Source organism: Eptatretus burgeri, chromosome 4, assembly GCF_056783735.1.
Source record: "Eptatretus burgeri isolate ZD-2024b chromosome 4, Ebu_testis_v1, whole genome shotgun sequence".
In the NCBI taxonomy this organism is placed as follows: domain Eukaryota; kingdom Metazoa; phylum Chordata; class Myxini; order Myxiniformes; family Myxinidae; genus Eptatretus; species Eptatretus burgeri.
In genome coordinates this window covers 115,410,606-115,432,061 of record NC_140964.1, presented here as the reverse complement: position 1 = coordinate 115,432,061, position 21,456 = coordinate 115,410,606, and the positions used below count along the sequence as shown (strand labels likewise).

General features: G+C 42.9%; 1 protein-coding gene across 4 annotated transcripts in view; it reads right to left on the bottom strand.

Moving 5' to 3' along the window:
* Positions 1 to 21,456, bottom strand: part of LOC147028939 (ephrin type-B receptor 2-like) — a 195,219-nt gene that overhangs the window by 58,653 nt on the left and 115,110 nt on the right. For 3 of the 4 annotated variants that reach the window (XM_085879832.1, XM_085879830.1, XM_085879831.1), the window contains exons 6-7: positions 6,826 to 6,950; positions 6,578 to 6,740 (exon numbers count right to left, since the gene is read on the bottom strand). The exons of the other annotated variant lie outside the window; for it this stretch is intronic. In XM_085879832.1, coding sequence (XP_085735958.1) covers positions 6,578 to 6,740; positions 6,826 to 6,950 — 288 coding nt within the window. The remainder of the gene's footprint in view (positions 1 to 6,577; positions 6,741 to 6,825; positions 6,951 to 21,456) is intronic. 4 annotated transcript variants of the gene reach the window in all.

The following is a 21,456-nucleotide window of genomic DNA, read 5'->3' as shown; positions in this document are numbered from 1 at the left end:
TGTTAGTGAAAAATAATGCATTGAAAAGTTAACAGATATACTAAGTGCATAGGAGGGGTGTACCGAGTTTTGGTAGCACCTGGGGCCGTGTTCACAACTGCGCCCCCTCTGTTGCATTTCCCGTTATTGAAGCACATATCGGGGATTGGAAAGTGTACTTAGCTTCCCGAGCAATTTTATCGAGGTGAAATTTCAGTGTCTTGCAGAGGCGTCAAAGAGAGACATTCAGGGTGCCAATAAATGATTACTTCCTTGAAGTCATCATTAGTTCATGTATCGCTCTCAATCATCATTAACACAGCTCTCCAGTGAAAAACTATATATGTGCGATTACAAAGTGATTGACAATGGTAAGCCTCCACAGGTCGGTCGAGGCATACCCTTGGCAATCGCATGTGACTTACCCTTAACCCGAGATCCATTGATGGTCTTTTTATTTTATTTTGGACCACCATATGACCTTCAACATTTAGGGATACAGTGTAAAGTAATAAAACGTGTCCTCATCCATAATATCTCAAAAAAATTCAACATCGTGAAAATTGAAAGAAAATTATTCAAGTTATGATCAAAAATGTGTTTTTGTTAATGAGGTCACAATCCGAAAAAACAGGAGGTCAATGACACAAATCAAATATCAGGTGCACAACTTTATTACAGGTCCACTCTTATGATGCAAGAACATCTTGGAAACGAAGCGATCATTGAGATTCCGCATTGTCAAAATTGGGTGAAGACAAAAAAATGGGATTTTTTTCAGACCATCATTTGACCTTGACCTTTAAATCAGAGCAGAATTATGTAAAAAAAAAAAAAAAAAAAAGTGTAAATGCAACTTACTCCAGACGATCAAGCGATTGCAATTTTATTCCGATTGGAAAAAGTTTAGTTGCGTTATGGTGAAAAATGTTAAAATGTCTACAATTGGGTCATGACCTTCAATATAGATGAAGGTAAAAAATTATGTCATCCCTGCAAAACGTTTTATTCCCATTATTGATGAAAATTTTCATTATGAAAGTCCCAGCCAGATCCAAGATACAGCTCGGATATTGGCAGAAAAAAATGGAGAAAAACCTAAATGGTGGTTTAGTACTCGTAGGTCAGGTCAGGTTCGATCTGTGACCTGCTACAGGTACCATGTAAACCTGTACAAACCTGTTCCATGGTCGGGTTGTCGGCGACTAAACCGTCTCCCCCACCAGGTTTTCTGGTGAGGAGGGTGTTTGGATATGGACACCCAGCAGGATTAAAAACAAAACCTGTCAAAGGGCGGAGGAGCTCCTTGTGAGCCAACGGCCATCCATATCTAGTGCCCAACTGTGTCTGCGGACGTCCTCCTGCAGTTGGGTTACTTCTTATTAGGAGGTTGGTGGCAGGATTTGCACTCCAGCCACCGTAAAACGCTTCATTCCGCAAAACGCAAAAACGCAAAAAAATCTGAAAACCCACTCCGTGGGAGTACCTCCTGTGCAGCTTCCCTTCGCAGGGCAGCTCACCGGATGATGGGATTGGGGCAAAGCCTTCGGGACCCCCAATCTTTGATAGGAGGGAAACCACGGGGTAACATCCCTGGGTCAGATTGCGGGAGAGTGTGTCGGAGTGGTGCTGGTGTCGTCCACCAGACGGCGGTCTCCTTGGGTTAACCTGAGGCGGTCCCTTCGGGTGGGTGCCTGGAATGTCCTATCCCTAAGAGAGGATGATCACCTGTCTCTGTTATCATCTGAGCTCAAGCGTTTGGACATCGGGATTGCAGCTCTCTCTGAGGTTCGGAGACCGGATTGCGGCGAGATAATGGTGGGTGGTTACACCTACTATTGGTCTGGTCGCTCTGATGGTTACCATACCCAAGGAGTTGCTGTAGCTGTGTCCAATAAGCTGACCCCAATGATAATTGAGGTAACACCGGTCAACGAGCGTATTATGAGATTAAGGATTCGTCACTCCTTAGGTGTCATTTCCCTGGTCTCTATTTATGCTCCGACTGAGGCGAGTGATCTTACCGTGAAGGATGCATTCTACGCCACACTCGAGTCTGTGGTTGATCAGTGCCCCAGACGAGATACACTTCTAGTCTTGGGGGATTTCAATGCATCGACTGGAACTGATAGGGATGGTTATGAGGTGTGTGTTGGTCCCCATGGGTCAGGAACTATGAACCAGAATAGCACTCAGTTTCTTGACTTTGCAAGAAGTCATGGACTTAGGGTGGCTGGTTCATGGTTTCAGCGCCCGCAAGCTCATCGCTGGACTTGGTATTCCAACGCTGGCGGTGTGGCAAAGGAGATTGACCATGTCCTCATTGACGGTCGTTGGAGGATGATCCAGAACTGCAGGGTCTACCGGAGTGCTCAGTTCCTCAATACTGACCACAGGCTTGTTGTAGCAACTCTAAAGCTGCACCTTAAATCCTGGAGAATGGTACCATCCCAGCCTAGGCTGGATGTTGCCAAGCTCAGGGATGAGAGAGTAGCTGAGAGTTTGCGGAAGCAGGCTGAGTGGACCCTTGGGGGTCTGGGTGCTTTGGGGGTCCTGAAGAGTTGTGGAGCGCCTTCAAGACCACCGTCCTTGATGTTGCCGGTGGATGCCTTGGAGTTCACCGCAGGGCAAAAGAAGAATTTTGTCTCTCAAGGGACACTGGATACCATTGACCAGAGTCGCAGGGCCAGGCTGAATGGCAGAGCTGAGCTGTTCAGGGAGCTGAGGCGTAAACTGTACGTGCACTGAGGGTGGACAAGGAGGCCTATGTGCGAGGAATCTGTGAGGGGGTAGAGCATCACCTGTGGACAGGTGATTCTCGTCCCGCTTACAGGGGAATTCGCGCATTACGTTCATCCAAGCCCATCCCTCGGAGCACTGCAGTTCGAGCAGAGAGTGGTAGGCTCTTGACAGAGGAGTCTGAAGTGAAGGCCCGCTGGGCCGGTTACTTTGAGCGGTTGTACCAGGCTGATCCCCCAGCTGTCGAGTTGGACGTCAAGGGTGTTACAATCCCTGTTGCTGACCCTCGAATCAACTGTGGTCCACCTTCGCGTGTGGAAACACGAGCTGCGGTGAACCAGTTGAAACGGGGCAAAGCTCCAGGGATCTGTGGCATCCATGCTGAACTTCTCAAGGCTGGTGGAAATGCTGCACTCGTGTCGTTGCATGCAGTTTTGTGCTCTGCCTGGAACACAGGCATCATCCCAACTGACTGGAAGAGGGGCCTTGTTGTCCCTCTCTGGAAAGGGAAGGGTGATCGCCAAGACTGCAACAACTACCGAGGGGTGACGCTGCTCTCAGTGCCGGGCAAGGTCTTTGCTCGGATAATTCTTGATAGGGTTCGCCACCATCTGCTTGAGCACCAGCGTCCAGAGCAGTCAGGCTTTACGCCAAAGAGGTCAACGATTGACCGTATCCTTGCTCTTCGTGTCCTCACTGAACGCAGACGAGAGTTTCGGCAGGGGCTGCTTGCAGCCTATGTTGATCTCTGTAAAGCGTTCGATTCAGTGAATCGGGATGTCCTCTGGAGGATTCTTGGTCTTCGTGGGGTGCCACCGAAACTGATCGATCTGATGTCTGAACTCTACTCTGGTACTGAGAGTGCTGTGAAGTGTGGTGGTACCGCCTCCTGACTTATTTCCAGTTGTTACTGGAGTTCGTCAGGGATGTGTACTTGCCCCCACACTTTTCAGCACTTGTATGGACTGGATTTTTGGGAGGATGTCAGAGAGATCAAGTTGCGGTGCATCGTTTGGCAATGTCAAGATCTCGGACCTTGATTTTGCAGATGATGCAGTCATCTTTGCGGAGACTTTAGACATCCTCTTGGGGGCCCTCGAGGTGCTGAATGAGGAGTCGGAGCCGTTGGGATTACGGATTTCTTGGGTCAAAACAAAGATCCAGGCTTTCGGTGACATCTTGGATGCTGCTGTCCTGTCTGTGTCTGTTTGTGGTGAGGATGTTGAGGTCGTGGATAGATTCACTTACCTTGGCAGTGATATTCATGTCTCCGCAGGTTGTGAGCCGGAGGTCAATAGACGTCTGGGTCGGGCCTGGGGAGTCATGGATTCACTGGATCATGGGGTGTGGCGCTGCCGGTACCTGTGCGGGAGGACGAAAGTCCGAGTCTTCAGGTCCTTGGTACTTCCAGTCTTGCTCTATGGGTGCGAGACTTGGACTTTGACCAAGGATCTGAGACGGAGACTTAATTCCTTTGGTACCAGGTCTCTTCGGAGAATCCTGGCTATCGCTGGTCGGATTTTGTGTCCAACGGCGGTTGCTGAGAGAGACTCGGATGAGATTTGTTACCTGCATAGTCCGTGAGCGTCAGCTGCGGCTGTATGGACATGTGGCTCGTTTTCCTGACACTGATCCTGCTCACCAGATTCTCTCAGCGAGGGAGTCTCATGAGTGGAGGAGGCCAGTGGGCCAACCACGTGCCTCATGGTTGCAGCAGGTTGACCATCATCTCAAGGAGATGGGGATGGGCCTGGCATCTGCCTGGGGGATGGCCAGACGGAGGCCCCTGGAGTACCGGCGGAAAGTGGACGCAGCGACGCGCTGTTCTGGCACATGCTCCCATACCTGACCTGACCTGACTCGTAGGGGTGTAAGATCTTGACCTTTAACTCGGAAGGGTGTGATGTACATTAAGTGTAAATGTGCCTTGCTCTAGGCTATCTGGTGAGGGCAATTTTGTTCCGATCAAACAAACCTTGGTGAAGTTTTGGTGAAAAATGTTAAAATGTCTGGTCACGACCTTAAAATTAGGCCAAAGTCAAAATAACCTAGAAAGCATCTGAAATTGTAAAGCCCGTCCACATTGTATTCAGACTTCTTCCGGATGCTAAATGGTACCTTTGACCTTTTGACCTTTTGATAAAACTCTTAATGTGCCTTCTCCATATTCTCATAAGAAAACTTTGTAGAAATTTGATGACAAAAGCTCAAATGGTTAAAAAAAAGTTATGGCCCGCACAGACACACGCACACAGACTTCTGAAAGTGTCAGCCAGCTCCGAGATACTGCTCGGAAATTTGAGAAATTGGGAGTGCAGGAAGAAACAAAGAAAAAAACCTAAATGGTGGTTTAGTACTCTTAGGGGTTTAAGAAACTCTGGGGTACCATCAAAAATTTGGGGCACTAATTGTAGAAACAAACCATACATTGGGTTTAAGCCTCCCCCTCTCCCATAGGAGGAGGCTTAAAAATTGGCATGGCCCTTAACGTTTGGTACTTGAGTGAAGACCACAAAAATGAACGCGCAATGCTTCACTCACCCTAAATAACGGGCTATGTGCTGAATAAAAAATACTTTCTCTGAGGCCTAGAGTAAGGGGACCTGGATCTTACATCACTCGTGAAGTTTTGTAACTGCAATTCAAGCAATGGACAAAAAAATCTCCGAAAGCAAAACGATTCTCTGATCATCCTTTAGGTCCCCAGGATAGCATTATCTACCACTGACAACCGGTTGATGAAACTTTTATCATTCACTGAAACCTGTGCTAATTTTATTTACTAATCTAGTTATTGAAATTACCATAACAACCATCGATTTTGCACACACCCCTCCCTCACACATACTGCATTGGAGGGGTGGGGGGGGGGTGGTGGAGAGTGTATCCCTCACACCTATCCCCTGCCCTCACACTCATTGCTGCTCTTATGGTGAATAGTTAGGGTTGTGTCTCCATTAATATGAACATTTTTCCCTGGATTGTTATTGGAGGTGAATGCTAATCTTTATCTGGAATAATAGTTCTTGGTAAGTATTTGATACCACCCAACACTCTGAATCACTGCTCCTCAACCAAATTGTACTACAGTTACACCACATTGATTTGTTTGGACAAACTTTTATAATACGCTTTTAAATCAAGTGATCAAATCATATTTATATATCCGTCAATGCTTATGAAGTTGTGGTGAGACTTATGCATTCAGCATGAGATTCATGCATTTGATCTTCTTTCTCGTTAAGTAGCTTTGCTGCCACGTAACTCTGCCCAGAGGGCACTGCTCGAGCACAATGCCAGGGCCTGGGTGGCTCCTGCACTGCTGCCACACAATTCAGGCAATATCGCTCATTTGGTTGGGTATGGTCGACGGCTCGTTATTTAACCACTTATTTTTAATTGTTGCTCCGAAGAATAATGCTCATGATCACAAAGATTAAAATGACAGGCTTAAAGCAAAACTTGCATAAAAAAATTTTTTTAAGAATAATCTCTTGCACAGCCACTTAAAATGAATCATATCAAAAGACCCAGACTGCCAGATGCTGATCGACACAGCTGGGCTGCAATTTCAACTTGTTTGTTTATTCCAATTGTGTAGTCGGTTTTGCAGGAATTTGTCAATTGTGTAACTGGAGATGGCAATGCAAATGACTCCCTTCCTCAGCCAGAATTTAGACGGAACACACTCATCAAAGCAGGACGCAGAACTGCAAGCTTCAACAGACAACTACAACAGGCTCAGAAATCTTATCGCATTACTACAGGTCCTGCCGAACCTTAAGCCGATGGAAAGAAATATGTTTGCAAACAATACAAAAGTTAAATGGTTTTGAGCAAACAGTTTGGCTGCCCTTACCTGAGGCTAGAGTTTGGAAATACATCTTTCCGCTGTATTTGCCATATCCGGAGAAGGTACGAGCCCGAACTTGGAACACGTAGATGGTTCCAAGGCGTAGGCCATCAACACGTGCAGTGTTTGTCTGGCTCTGCATGACTGTCGAGTTCTTCTCATTCTGGCCCTTTAAGAATGACCGGAAAACATGTTTATGGAAATGTGTAAATGGCGCACCATTAAGAATCCCTGCAAAAGGTTCTCAAGCTCACCTTCTCATAGAAGCGCAGTTCATAGTCAAGTATAAGCCCATTCGGTTGCTCGGGCTGTGGCCAAGAGAGTGTAATGCTGTGCATTGTGGAGCCAACCTGATGCATTATGGGAACTTGAGAAGGAGCTGCAATGTAAAACAAAATTATGGTTTCGTTAGTAGATGTGGTTTCGTTAGTATGTCCCAAAATAATTTCATGCTAATTGTTTTGGTGGTTTGTTTTTCTTCATTCTTCTTGATTTTGTTGACACATTTCCATCTTAAATCCAAATTCGCACTGCACTGCCATGAACGTAACAAGCAGGCCCAAAGCCACTGTCTTGTTTGTCTTTCATATCATAAAGTTTGACCTTTAGCTATGACTTTCTCTCGCAAAGCCTTTGCCCATCTTCAAGCCGGTAATGGAGTTTTATGCTTCAACCACAGTGGCTTGTTATATTTTTCACTCTTCCAATAAGGCTTTTTTTTCTCCAGTTATGTTACCGTAGCGATTGGATGAATGCACCATTTGGAAACCACCTCTGACAGGTACCACACACAATCTAAGCTATCAAGCAAATCATGTTTGACAAACAATGTGCACAAAAAGTATTTGAGGGCACAGAAAGGGATATGCTATCTGCAACCTCAATCGACCTCCAGATCACCCCTTCAATCGTGTGACTGCTCCTCAAATCAAAAAATCACTTCTCAAAGCCTGTGTTGCAACTCCGGGCACCTCCCTTCGGAGGATATGAAATCAAGCTTTCAGAAGTCGCATGTCAAATTTCAATTCCATGTGAACAATAAGAACATCTACACAATGAGTCATCAAGATGATATGATAATAACCTTGAATGTGCCTGAATTGCAGTTTCTTGGAGACTTATGTTTTGGATTAATCATACCATCACTAGACATATCATGTTAATCAAGCTTTACAAGCAGGAGTGCCAACACAACTAGCTTACATCTTGTGGAAATCAACAAAAATATTACCTTATTCTCCTTATTACCTAAATTGCAACACTTTGCTCCAGGATTTCCAGACAGCACCCCAATTCCATGTTTGTCCCTACTCATTTACTCTCCGTCTTTCGAAGCATAAAATACAGGAGAAGGGTCCTGTAAACAATGGAATGGAATAAAGTTGAACCCCAACGAGAGGACGAACATCACATGCAGACAAGACCAGGTGTGGCAGACAGATTATAAACCCCCATCCGAAAAGTCATTAGTGCGCCAGATGGGTTTTCAACAACTCAATGGTGACATTACAGTTATACCTGGAAATAACTCAACTCCCTGAAGCTTCGAATCCAAATCTCTAATATTACTGCCCTCAGCTGGATTTGAACCCACAACCTCTGTGATGCCAGTCCAGTGTTCTCACCAATAAGCCACTACTGTATGCTTGCATAACCCTCAAGCATTCTGCTTCGGCGACACGAACTACCAGCAATTCGTACTCGAAACGAGAGACAAGTTGAAGGAAGAGGTGGGCAGTGATGGATAGACAGGCAGCAATGACACATGGAAGCAAACAACCAGGGGAAGATCAAATTGTGGAGTTAATTAAAAACTCCGCTGTGTTATTGTTCACACACAGGTGGGCGGTCGACAGATGCAGTTAGTGGCAGTGGCTTGCTAGCATTGTTAATATGACACAAGCTGTGGGATTTCTGAGAGGAAAAGGTTGAAAATTCCCTTGCAGGTGACCCGAATGTCGGAAAGTTGAGATGCCGCACACATGGTGTGCACGGAAAAAAAAAAAGGGTGAAAGGTGGTGAAAAAAAGCGAAAAACCTAGAAGGGCACTCGGTAGAGCGCATACCTCCGCCATGCAATGCCTGATCCATGAGAACATATCTGGCCAAATACATTTTTGAAAAATCATGCTATATATCGTTTTTGGCCCTATCTCTCAATCGTGAAGAATCAATGAAAAAATTAAATAATCCTCGAATCAAGATCTTCACCAAAATCGAATCAATTCGTCCTTGCCACACACTCACGTGTCCTCCAAGTTTTATCCGAATCCGTCCCCAACATTTTTTGAGATATCGTGCCATATATCGGTTTAACCCTATCTCTCAATGGTGAACTATCACTTTAAAAATTATCAGATACGGATCCGGATTCGGATGTTCACCAAAATTAAATCAGTTTGTCCTTGTCACACACCCAACATGTCCACCGAGTTTCGTCTGAATCCGTCGACAACTTTTTGAGATATCCTACACACAGACAAACAGACAGAAAGGGGTGAAAACGTAACCTCCTTCACCTTCGGTGGCGGAGGTAACAAAGGTACATCAATGAAAAATAACAAAAGCATAACCTTTTGGCAGCTTGCCCAAAAGGGACTATTTAAACAATTAAGAAAAGGACCAAAAAAATTGGAAAGCAAATTATGTGACCATATAATTATGGATCAAGATTGCAAATAAAATGATGATAATTTAGAACGTGTATCATCCATTCCTTTGATCATGCAATCATCTGCCTTTCAAGTGATCTTTCAAGCAACAATAATTTCCAAAAACAATAACCATCTTGATCAAAAAGTCCTGATGCTTCATGCAATCAGCAGTCTATCATAGGCAAACTGTTTGATGTATTCTCATCCATGACCAGATCTTGGAGACAAAAAACACGTTAATCAATTAAACCTCACTCAACATGCGACACGGATGGACTGAATGCAGATTTCTCTCCCATGTTCTCATCTACCTGTGAAGCATTGTGTTATATGGAAGGCGGGGTGAGGGAATCCAGAGCTAGACTGTGGTAAGTGTGGGATGGTCCGTGTATTTCGAGTAGGTTAGAACGCCATGTCACAGGGAGCTGTCAGAGTAAGTCGTTTGTGACATGTGCCACTGAGGAGGCAGCATATGTAATTTATTGACAGGATAGAGATTAATCATGTATATGCAAAACCTCTCATTTGTGTGTGGGGTGGGGGGGGGGGGCAAGGTGAGTACTTTCTATCCCAGAGGCACGCGTGTCATGTGTGTGCAACAAGGATGATTACGACCTCCCTGGTCTAGTTGTGCCAGCCATGGTGGTGTAGTGGGCTGCGTAGCCCAGAAGAAAAGATGTACAACTATTTTTATTGGGGCCGTCTCATAGGTGGGATGACCGAGACGAAGACTCTGCCCAGGAGGAGGAAGAGGCCAGCAGTCGAGGCAAGAAACAACGAGGCTCGTGAGAGAACCAAGGGAGGCTCGTGTGGAAGGAGGTCGAATAGGTGGTCCACGGAGGAGCTTGTGAGGCAGAAATTATTGTGGTCTTGTGGAAGTTTTGGGATTGACCCAATCTCGAATCACCCTGCCTTTTAGGAGGAGAAGAAAGACCTCAATGCTAAAGTGGACTTCCAGTCTTGTGTCCACCTGGCACATCAGAGACAGAGGGAAGTCCCACCTGCATTATTGTCTTGTATGAGTCCGATCTGCAGTGCCCAATGGGTTAGGTTTTGTGTTTTATTTCTCCTTCTTGTATATCAGTTTGCGTATTCCCATTCTCCTCTTTGTGTCTTTTGACTCGCTTAGTGTGTTCCGTTTATGATAGCGTCTTATCGAACCTCTTCCCTGTACTTTACTTTTCAAATGAATCCTTTAAAAGGGAAGAAAACTTGTTTCAGCGATCGACCTTCCATGTGTGTTTACTGTTGATTTTTGGCTCATTTGGGCAACATTGGGGAACAGAAAAGTAAAGTAGAATAATTATTGAACAAAGTGCCATAAAATATCGTTTGGAACATCTCTCGGAACAAAAGGTCGTGCCTCTGAGGAATCCTGCATTAACGGATACTCGGACGCGACAATATATAATACAAAAAGCCAGCTCAGGAAAAGCTTCTCTTCTTCTGTGATACACACATCGGGTGATCATGAAAAACAAAGTTTAACCACAGGCTGCAAAATTAAAAAAAAATTAATGCATGTCAAAACAATCCGTATCAGCGTTCTCGCAATGAGTCACGATGTGGTGGGTGGTGCAAAGACCATGCTCCTGACCGATCTCCAGGGCGTTCACAAATCGTGAATGTTACCGTGACCGAAAATACAATTCTGGACCCTTACCACTCCGTCACAAGGTAACTCGCTGAACATGCGGTGATTAACTCGATAGCGAGTTGCAAAAATCATTAATATTTTAGCTTTAATAACGACCTTTAATTAGAGTCTACAATTTTTTATTTTTTTTTTAAATAATGTTTCACCAAGTTGTCGTGTGCAACGCGTGGATAATTTTGCTTGGCAGAAAGGCTGACTGCATAATGGAGGTTTTACAATTCATCAAACATGGCATATACTCAAAGGAAGAGACATACTAATTAGGAAAGTTAAGAAAAGGCATGCAATGTTTAATGAATACATGTGAAGCCCAAAAGTTGAACTTGTTGTGAAAGAATGTTCATTTTAATGAGGAAACAATTCATGGAAAAGGCATTGAAGAAGGAAACTTCGGAGAGGGCACCGATTGACTGTATTACAGTGCTTGAGCTTATCGTAGCTCCACCACTGGCATTACGAGGAACCATGGGCAGCAGCTTTTAACGTTATTTACCTAAAGAAGGCCAACCAAGAGAAATATTCACTGCTAGTGTGTGTGAGCGGCAATCTGAGCCTCTTCCGTTTGCAGCACTTATTGGAGCATCAACGACACATGTCATTCTTATATGTGATGGTTGTTGGGGTGGGAAAGGTGGAATTGCTCATTGCTCACAGTTATAGAGAGACGAGATAGCTATGAGTTAATTATAAAGAATGAAGAAACCGAACTGTGGGAAAGTAGATTCAATGAGACCTGCAATCAGATTTATTTCAATTTTTTTTTTAAATATAATATCTCAGGCTCATAATGGAGCTGCCACTCACACATCTCGCACACACTTGGACATACGAGAGAGACCCTTGAGTATTGGAGACCAGTATTGATGAAGAAAAAGAGGATCATTGTGAAAAATGAAAAATAATAATAATAATAAAGAAAAGCTGGTGGACAAACCAATTATTTGTGCATTCATTATTTTCTGATTATGACTCAGGCGGAAAACATTTCTTAGAATTAAAACAATAAACAAAGCTAATGACCAATTGCTTTTCATTTACAACAGATCAGCACTTTCTGCAAGCAATCTCCTCGTTGAAGGCGGAATATATGGACAATGTGGAAATCCTAAAACAACACATTAATTTCCTGGGGGTTCAGGTAAAAATCCACTTATTTCCAAAATCCTAGAGATAGAACAAATGCAATTGCAGATAAATTAAAATGTGGTGAAAATGAATTGACAGTGGACCGATTGGGACAACAAAAGGCATAAAGTGCAGTAAATGCTCCAAAAACACCTGCAAATCCCATGGGCCCAAAATCAACCCCTTTCATTACCTTCGCACTCTGCGAAAGGTTATGTTTTGGTCGGCGTGTATTTATTTATTTGTAATCTTGTGATTCGTATAACTCAAAAAGTATAAAACCGAATTGCATGAAATTTGGTGGGATGATTGGTTATTAGCCAGGAAGCATTCGATTAGATTTTGGGATCGTTCGGGTCAAAGGTCAAGGTCAAGGTCACGAAAAGGTCAAAATCGTCTTTTTACGATAACACGGTCAATTTTTATTCAATTTGCATGCAACTAACGCCAAAATGTTCAGAATTCAACGCCTCATCTTGTGATATGCAATATGACACAATGACGCCCATACTCTTGTTACCGGTTAGGGGTCAAAGGTCAGGGGGGTCACGACCTTGAAAAATATGCGGTTTTTGTCATAACGCGGTCAATTCTTGTCCGCTTTACATGAACCCAGCACCAAAATGTTCAGAATTTAATGCCCAATCTTGTGACACAATGATGTCATAACACATGTCACCGGTGGGGTAAAATGTCGGGGGGGGGGGGTCACGCCCTTGAAAAATATGCGGTTTTCGGCATAACTCAGTCAATTCTTATTCGATTTGCATGAAACCAGCATCAAACGAGATTACCTTCTCTTGTTGAAACGTTGTATTCACTGAGCTTGCGAGTGAAGACTCGCCAAAACGACATGAGTTGATTGTTGTTTAGTCCGTAGCCCCCAAAAGTCGGGGGGGGGTCATGACATTATAGATATGTGGTTTGTGTCATAAGACCATTCATATGAAACCAGTTCCCCACACTCATACCACGAACAAAAAAGTAGTGGCAGCAAAGGTATGCGCCCTATGAGTGCCCGTTCTAGTTTCATATGCAGCACATGGTTGCTGATTGCCTCATTTGATGTGGGGGGGAGGGGCAGCTCTACCACTGATGCAGTGCCCCCTGTAGGTTAAGGCAGAAATTTGGAATTTCATCATGCTGCTTCTAATAGCTCTCCTCTTCTTCCCAAATGATGCTGTGAGATCTGTTTTTAACGTCCATCAGGTAAAGCTCTAAAACCGAACACTGAGTTTAAGGTATATCTGAGGGATAGCACACAGATTGATGAATCAACCTGCCTGCGAAACACCAGGATGACAGTTTATAGCTAGGCTGAGGTTTGAACGATATCTGGACAGCTCCGAGATTCATGTGATCCCCAACAATGAGTCAGAAGAATGGTTTGTAAGTATCGGGATGATACCAATATCCTTGAAATCGTTTTCTGTTCCATATCATTTTCGACCAGTGATTTTTGAACTAACTACTCTGTACATTGAGTCCAAGAACATTTAAACAAAAAAGAAACACCTCTGTTGAGGAGACGCAGCATGTCCTGATTTGGACGATTCAAATTCACAAATTGTAAGAAAACTTCATCTGACAGAAAGCATCTGGTTTTGCGCATTTCAGCCTGGAATCCTGTGGGCCACGGACATTGGAATAAACAGAATTTCTCAGCATTCGTCAATAAAAGAAGAAACAAAATCTGACGGCAGCAAACGAGGAGGAGTGCGTTACTTGCAATTTCTTCATGGGTGTGCAAAAATTGCAAAGATATTGTGGGGGATAAAAGAAATGTGCGAAGGACAAAAAAAATACACTTCAAACCCACAACCATTTATCAGTATGAAAAACAACATCAAATAAACGTGAACTCAGCAGCGAGTCAAGGGGTGTCCGTGCAAGTTGCTCGACGCAAATGTTCGGGGTTTATGGTTAAAGTAGATTTGAATGGGTGTCGGGTCAAAAACAATTCCACCCTCCCCTCTTTCTCTCTCTCTCTCCCCTCCACCGCCCTCTCCCCCCATGCCAACTCGACTTCCCCTTCCAACCAATTAACTACTTTATCATACATACACTCAACTTGGTTTAATGCCACGCAATAAGACAATGGTTTTCTGCAAACGACACTACAACAGGCATTTGCCAATTTGAAGATCGACGGTGACATTCAAATCCCACGATACGATCAGTTCCAATTCCTTTTAGAGGATGAAGGAAGATGTACATCACAAACCGAGCTATTAGATTGTGATTGGATTATTGCTTTGGGACACAAAAATAATGCTTCAAACTGAAGTGAAAGGAGAATCAGCACAACAGCAGCAGCAGCAGCAGCAGCAGATATGAGCCACTTGTGTTCACACAAACCCCCACAGCACCACGAGGAATCACACATCCTCAATAACACGCCTGAAAGCCATAATGCACAACAACAAAAGTCTCCTCAACCCAAATTTTGCTTCTTTTTATGACATGTATCCAAAAGGAAAAAAAGTGTGTCACCAATTTTGCAACTGCAATTCATTGGTGCTGTCAACATTAAACCCATCGAGTCAATCAGCCACCCACCATGGGGGGAAATATGTGTTTCATACCATCTTCCCCCCCCCCCATTTGTCTCTGCCTGGGGAAAGGCATGCCATTAAAGACATATATCCACCTGTTTTGAGTTTTACTGTTCCAGCTGTTTTCACTCACACCATGTTCACAAAAATTGTGGGGAGGAGTTCAACTGATCATAAGGCTTCGGCTCCTTTCCCTAATCCACTTGCTTTTGCCTGTTCTATCAGAAGCCAACAGCGGACAGAGGCCCTCCTCATGTAGTTACTTGCTTCGTTATCTTATGAATTTACAAATGTCTCTTTTTGGCCCATTATTCCTAACAATGGATGGAGGCCGTTAATGTCAGACATGACATCAGGGCCTCCTCTAGAGGCATATATCGAGCTCTCAATACAGTCCAGCATCGCTTATTGTGCTCCTAACTCTGCATGTGGCACCCAAGGTGAACTCCACTCTTGGGTTACTGACTTCCTCGACTCTCGTACCCAACAAGTCATTCTCAACGGAATCCTTTCATCTCCTCTCCCTGCTCCGACTGGAGAGCCCAAGACAGTGCTCTGCTCCACCACCACCCACCCCCACCCACCCCCACCCCACAATCCCATTCCTAATCTTCATCAATGATCTCTTCGACTCTCTGGAAAAATCCTCCTTTTCTATTTGCTAATGACGCTACCCTCTGCCGTGACATCCCTCACCCCTTCCCTCTCTTCAGACCTTGACAATCTGAAGATCTGATTGATCTTCTTGAAGATCTGATTGATGACCTTGAAGATCTGAAGGTCTCTTCAGACCTTCAGATCTTCAGACAAGCTCGCTAAACACTTGGAAGATGTTTTTCGATCTTGACAAATCTCACACCCTCACCGTCTCACTCCGAAAGGACTGCATGGCTATCGCCCCATCTACTTTCTCAACAATCTTCCATCCTGTCCATCCTGTCCACTCCATGTGTCCTCCCCAACCAATCTTTCCTCCACCTATCACTTATTTGTTTAAGTCTTCCTCTATTTTGTCCTTCAACCCTGCTGTTGGTATTTCCATCCTCTCTCTCTCTACTCTTCCCTTTGTTCTCTTGCATACTAATCCATTCTGTGTTCCAGCTCTTCCATGAGCCTTGACTGTATAAACAGATACTACAGATTTCATAAAACACCTCACCCCCACTCCATCTTGAGAAACAAGGACATGCGTGGGGTCAGTGAGCTGCAATTTGATTGGTCATGATGATGAAAATGGTGGAATATTTTGTCCTAGTACAGCTTAAGAGAAGGGTGTTAAAACTGCCTAAAAGGACATTTGTGATCTGTTCAAGTATATAATTCAGTTGAAATGAAATAATGATTTTAAAGGTATTAGAAAACAAGCTCAAATGAGCTAAGATCCTCATCCTCTTAATGATGACGTCATAAAAACGAATATGACGTCATTGTGATGTATCAGGTTTGTGATAAATTATCTGTGCTAATGCCCGGCTTGATTCCCGCAAACAAAATTCAAACAGCTTGCCGAGTTTCGGAGATAATGGTATAGGCGATTTCCATTAGTGGCGATATTATGACGTCAACTTTTGTTCTCGGAAGAATTTCCAAAATTGGAGATGGTTACTGCCTGCGCGTGGGCTTTCTGCATATCCATGGCAAGTTTCACGAAGATCCGATGAAAACTCTGGATTGTGAAACAAAAAATGTCAAAAAATAGGAATGACTTCATAGTGATGTATCATATGTGCGCTAATTCATCTCTGCTAATGCCCTGTTCGATTCCCACAAACAGAATTCAAAAAGCTTGCCTTGTTTGAGATATTTTTTTAGGCGATTTCCATTAGCGGAGATATTTTGAAGTCATAACTTTTTTTTCTAGGAGGAATTTTCAAAATCGGAGATGGTTACTGTGCGCAGGGTATTTTTACATATATATGCCAAGTTTCAGGAAGTTTCCATGAAAACTGTAGGCTGTGAAACAAAAAAGTCCACAAGAACAACAATGTGAGTAAGACTTCCGAGATCCTCCACGAGGATCTAAAAATTCAGAAGTTTACCGCTGTTGATGCAGCATCTTCTACACCACCTGATTTAATACATGACATTAATTATTCGTGCCTGGTGTTTGTGTCCTTTATGATGTCCTTAAAAACATTGAGTTTTCTGTTTGGAATGATTCTCAATTTTGTTCGACTGCCAGACAGGCAGACAAAATAAGGAACATATCTCATTCCTCCCTGCACAAATACAATCAGGACAAACACAGAGCCAAAATACTGCTAAACTACAAGTGCATTTTCCGATTAATTTTCCAATTTTTGCTCAAAATATAACATTCAATTGAACTGAAGTTGTTCCTCGATCATAAACTGCAGACAGACACGGACAAAGTGAACCAATTGCTTTGCCTCACTTTTCGCTTTCTGTGTGCAGGGTAAAAGCCTTCCCATGCATAACGGTGGATGCAGCACCTCGTGCTTTTGATTACAATAACAGCTGCAGAAACTTATTTTTTGTAAAAAGCAGTTCACATTGTAGAAAAAAACAAAAGACTGCACGATACAAGCTGAGAAGACTCTGATACTTTTTACTTCTGTACCTATAAACTATGCCTGGTGTTGGCTTCATGGTTAGGACGGTGGGCTTGGGATTGCAGGATCCTGAGTTCAAATCCTGCTTGGCTATTGAATTAAATCCAGGTGGGGTTGACTCATCCTGCATTCCTCTGAGGTTAGCCCAATGATTACTGGGATGATTGAGATTATTGAAGATTGAGTCATTTGAGCATCATGTGTTGGAGTGGTGATCCATCCAGGGTTGTGCCCAGTAGCCAAGGAGACTGCTTTGGCAGCACTGATGCTCTGTACAGAGTATGGTCCCAATGGATGGATGGACCTCCAACTGCCAATTTCCCACTATGACCTGCAACCAAGAAAGTTATTTCCAAACAAAGGATTGTCATTCTTTTTTATGTTAAAGTTCACTTTCAGATCTCGTGTGGGAATTTTAGGATGCAACAAAAATCATAATTTTGACAAATTAGATTTTGCTGCTCTGTGTTGTCACTGCAAATGTAGACATTGTTCCATATATATTAAAAACAAACAATCTACCTTGGATTTAAAAGTTACTGTTCAGGGATCAGTCAAATGCAAGCAATGGCATCAGCACGGAATAAAAACTCATGTCATTCCACAATAAGGTTCTATAATTTATTTTCGTCTAGTTTAGTGAAAACTGACTGCAGTCATTTATCAGGCAAACTCATAAAACCAAGTCTCCAGTACAATTTACTTTCATTGCAGTAAAATAGGATTAGGACGTCAGCTTTACGACAACCATCCAAATAAATGACCCTCGGTCAACAGATTCACTGTAGAATTGCAGTGGTATATGCATTTGTGGCCTGGTAACCCAACTCCACGAAATGTTGAACCACAATAAGGAGGTGGTGGAGGGAATATTATGGTTAACGTAGGGCTGCTGGGGAGAAATGGAGGCCTTAACGTGTGAAAAAGGCCACCTGGAGTTGTTGCTTTGACCACCCGCCTTCGGATTCATTATAAACATGGACGGTCAAGAACTCAGGCGATTCTGAACAGCTTGGCTTGGCTAACAAGGAGACTCCCGGGTGTCTCCAACAAAAAAAAAAAACAAGACATTGTCACTCAAACAAAACTCTGTCTCTCACCAAAATGGGAAAAGCTAAAGACTTCCTTTTCATTCAAATATAAGGAGTTCATGACGGATATTTTCAGCAATCAAATTGCTGTCCTAGCTCATGAGTCTTCATGCACATGACGAACATTGATGATAAACCTAGCTTCCTTGTTTGCATAATCCTCATATTTATATATGTTAAGGTGGGCAATGTATGAGGATGGAGGCATATTTCCTTTCAAAAACTCCACGTGATTGCAGAGAAGATAATTGTCGGATGGACAGCACACTACTGTTTGGAGCACACCTTCTTTGTACGTGGCCACCATCCATTGGTGATGGTTTGTTGCATCAATATGCCATTATTTTCAACAAGTTCACATTCCTTGTTATGTCAGAGAATGCTCCACGAGTTTCCTTCATCTTACAATGATGGATCTTACTAAAATTGAGCATCAAGGTGTCATCAGTTTTTTTTTATGCAAAGAAGGTGCAATTTCAAAGAAATTCACCAATGTATGGTGGCTATTTATGAGGAAGGTGTGCGCTCAGATTCAACAGTAGCCAAATGGTTACTTGACTTTAAGCATGCATGCAAGTCCCTTAAATGACTACAGGTCAAGCTGGTTGGCAGATGCAACAGACCAACAATGTGTTGCCTTTATTGAGGCATTAATCATGGAAGATCGGCATATTAAGGTTGAAAAAATATCGACTGAACTTGCAATTGCTCAAAGCAGCATTCTCACCTTTATCCACAAGCACTTGGGCATGTTCAACATCTCAGCAAGATGGCTGCCCCTAAACCTCGGTACTCACGATCGACAACAATGACTGACATCATATCGCATGCTACGGAAACTGTTCAACTGAGATACAGTTGACTTCATCGCTTGTCTGGTAATTTGTGATGAAACGCGCATTGCTTCACAACTGGAATCGTGAAACTGAATCGGAATCAATGCAATGGAACCATGAAGGATCAGAGCCACTCAATAAATTTTGCACCCAACCATCCTTAAACAATACCTGCATGGCCTCGACTTTTTGAGATGCAAAAGGAATCCTGCTGATTTGCAATTTGCTCACAAAACAACAAACACAGAAGAATATTATGCTATCATGATGCAAAAAATGTGGCAGCATATCAAAAATATATTCTGAAGAACGTTGACCAAAGACCTTTGTTGCGCTGACTGCCATTTGTGACAATGGCTTCAATCTTGAGGATCGCACCCTCTCATGTCCCCCCCCCCTCCCCACCAGCTGGCCCTTATTGACTATTATCTGTTTTGACATCTTAAAAGTCCCACCAAATTCGCTGATGATAAGGAACTGACTAAGGCAACGGAGACATGGCTGTGCGAGCAATCTCACCACTGCTACTTCAGTTGAATACATCAATTCAAGGGCATATGGATCAGATGCACTGAAGTCGAGGGACATGACTGAAATGAAAAAAAAGTTGGATGTCTTGAACTATTGTAAGTAATTAATCCTTTGCCAGGCATTACATTTTGCATCCCACTGAAAGGCCGGATCTGCATGCGGACCTGAACCAAACTTTAATCAGCTAGTTCCTTGCACGTACCTCACTCATCCACCAAGTTTTGTCATCATCTTTCCACAACCTTTTTTTTTTTTTAATATATCATGCTGTATATCGGTTTTCGATCTATCTCTCAATTGTGAAGAATCACTTCGTAAACATAAATAATTCTCGTATCTGGATCCGGATCTGGATCTTCACCAAAATCGAATCAATTCGTCCGTGTCGCAAACCCAACCTGTCCATCAAATTTCATCCAAATCTGTCTATGACCTTTTGAGATATCCTATTCACAGACAAACAGACAAACAGACAGGAGTGAATACAGAACCTCTGTCCACATTCGGTGCTGGAGGTAACAAGTATTTATCAGCAAAGTTCACAAAAAACAGTTTTTCTTGCTTACAAAAATGGAATTGTTTAGCTCCCATAGTTAACATGCCAACTTCTGTAATAAAGTGAACTTAAACATTTGGAGCAATTTACTTTTAGTGTGTAAACATATAACAGCATTGGGCATATCAAATTTATAAAATATTTATAAACGAACAAACAATGCACCAAACACGTACACAACTTCTTTGTGCGTAAATGCGTCTCTCCAAAATGGGGTTACGTGATGCAATATGGCACCCCATGCGATATCGCACCACCCCATGCCATCATGGTGGTAATACGTTAACCCCTATCTTTATCTTACAGGGTCGAAGCCTACAGATTGTGGTAGAATAAATAGTGCGACGTGGAATAAAGATGTGACGAACAAACACAAGCGTGCACTGGGAATGCTGCAAGGTGGCGTGCCATTGCGTTGTGTTGAAGACACATGCGTTGATATGGACGGTTCTATCATGTAAACATTTATCTTGACCAATGCGGTGTTTTTGCGGAGAAATTAAACATTATCTTTTCTTTGGCAATAATCCCAACCAAGCAGGCCTAAACAGAAAGGATTTTGCATTATTTAATAACCAGTTGTTTATTTTTTTTATTTTTTTTTTTCTCAAAGTGCAACAAAGTACAACAGAAGTGCAAAGAGTTTTTATAAAATGTTCATATTTTTCCCAAAAGTCAGTAACTGAAATGTCAAAGTTCTGATTTACATAAGACAAAAAGTTATATTATGTTAAGAGGAGGAAGGTTAAGCCGAATGAGGAGTGGGTGGGTGGAGGGAGGGGAGTGGAGGGTCACGTAATCCTCCTCATTTTGGTCTCTTTGTAAAAATCGCTTCCTCGGCTTGCCAACTAAACATGTGGGTGGTCAGTATCGTGCGCAGAAGAGAAATAAAAGTTACTTTGAAAACAAAATCTGTCGCTTTTTAAAGCTAAGCTCTATCTATTTAGTTAATCCAGCATCAAATCGTTACAATAACACAAATTAAAATCAACAATTAGCATGAGCTATCCTTTTTGGTTTATAAAATCAGATTAGGCAGAAAGTCATCCAAACAAACTTTACAATGCTGAACAGGCACTTGCAAACTTCTAACTTCATTTGGCAATCATAAAAAGATACATTTTTGAGCAACCAGCAGATATTCATCATTATTGCCTTCATTTACCGACCTTGAAATCATGCTTATTAGTGGGGAAAAAGGCTAGCAATCATCAGCAACTGATCTACTACTACTACTACTACTACTACTACTACTACTACTACTACTACTACTACTACTACTACTACTACTACTACTACGACTACGAC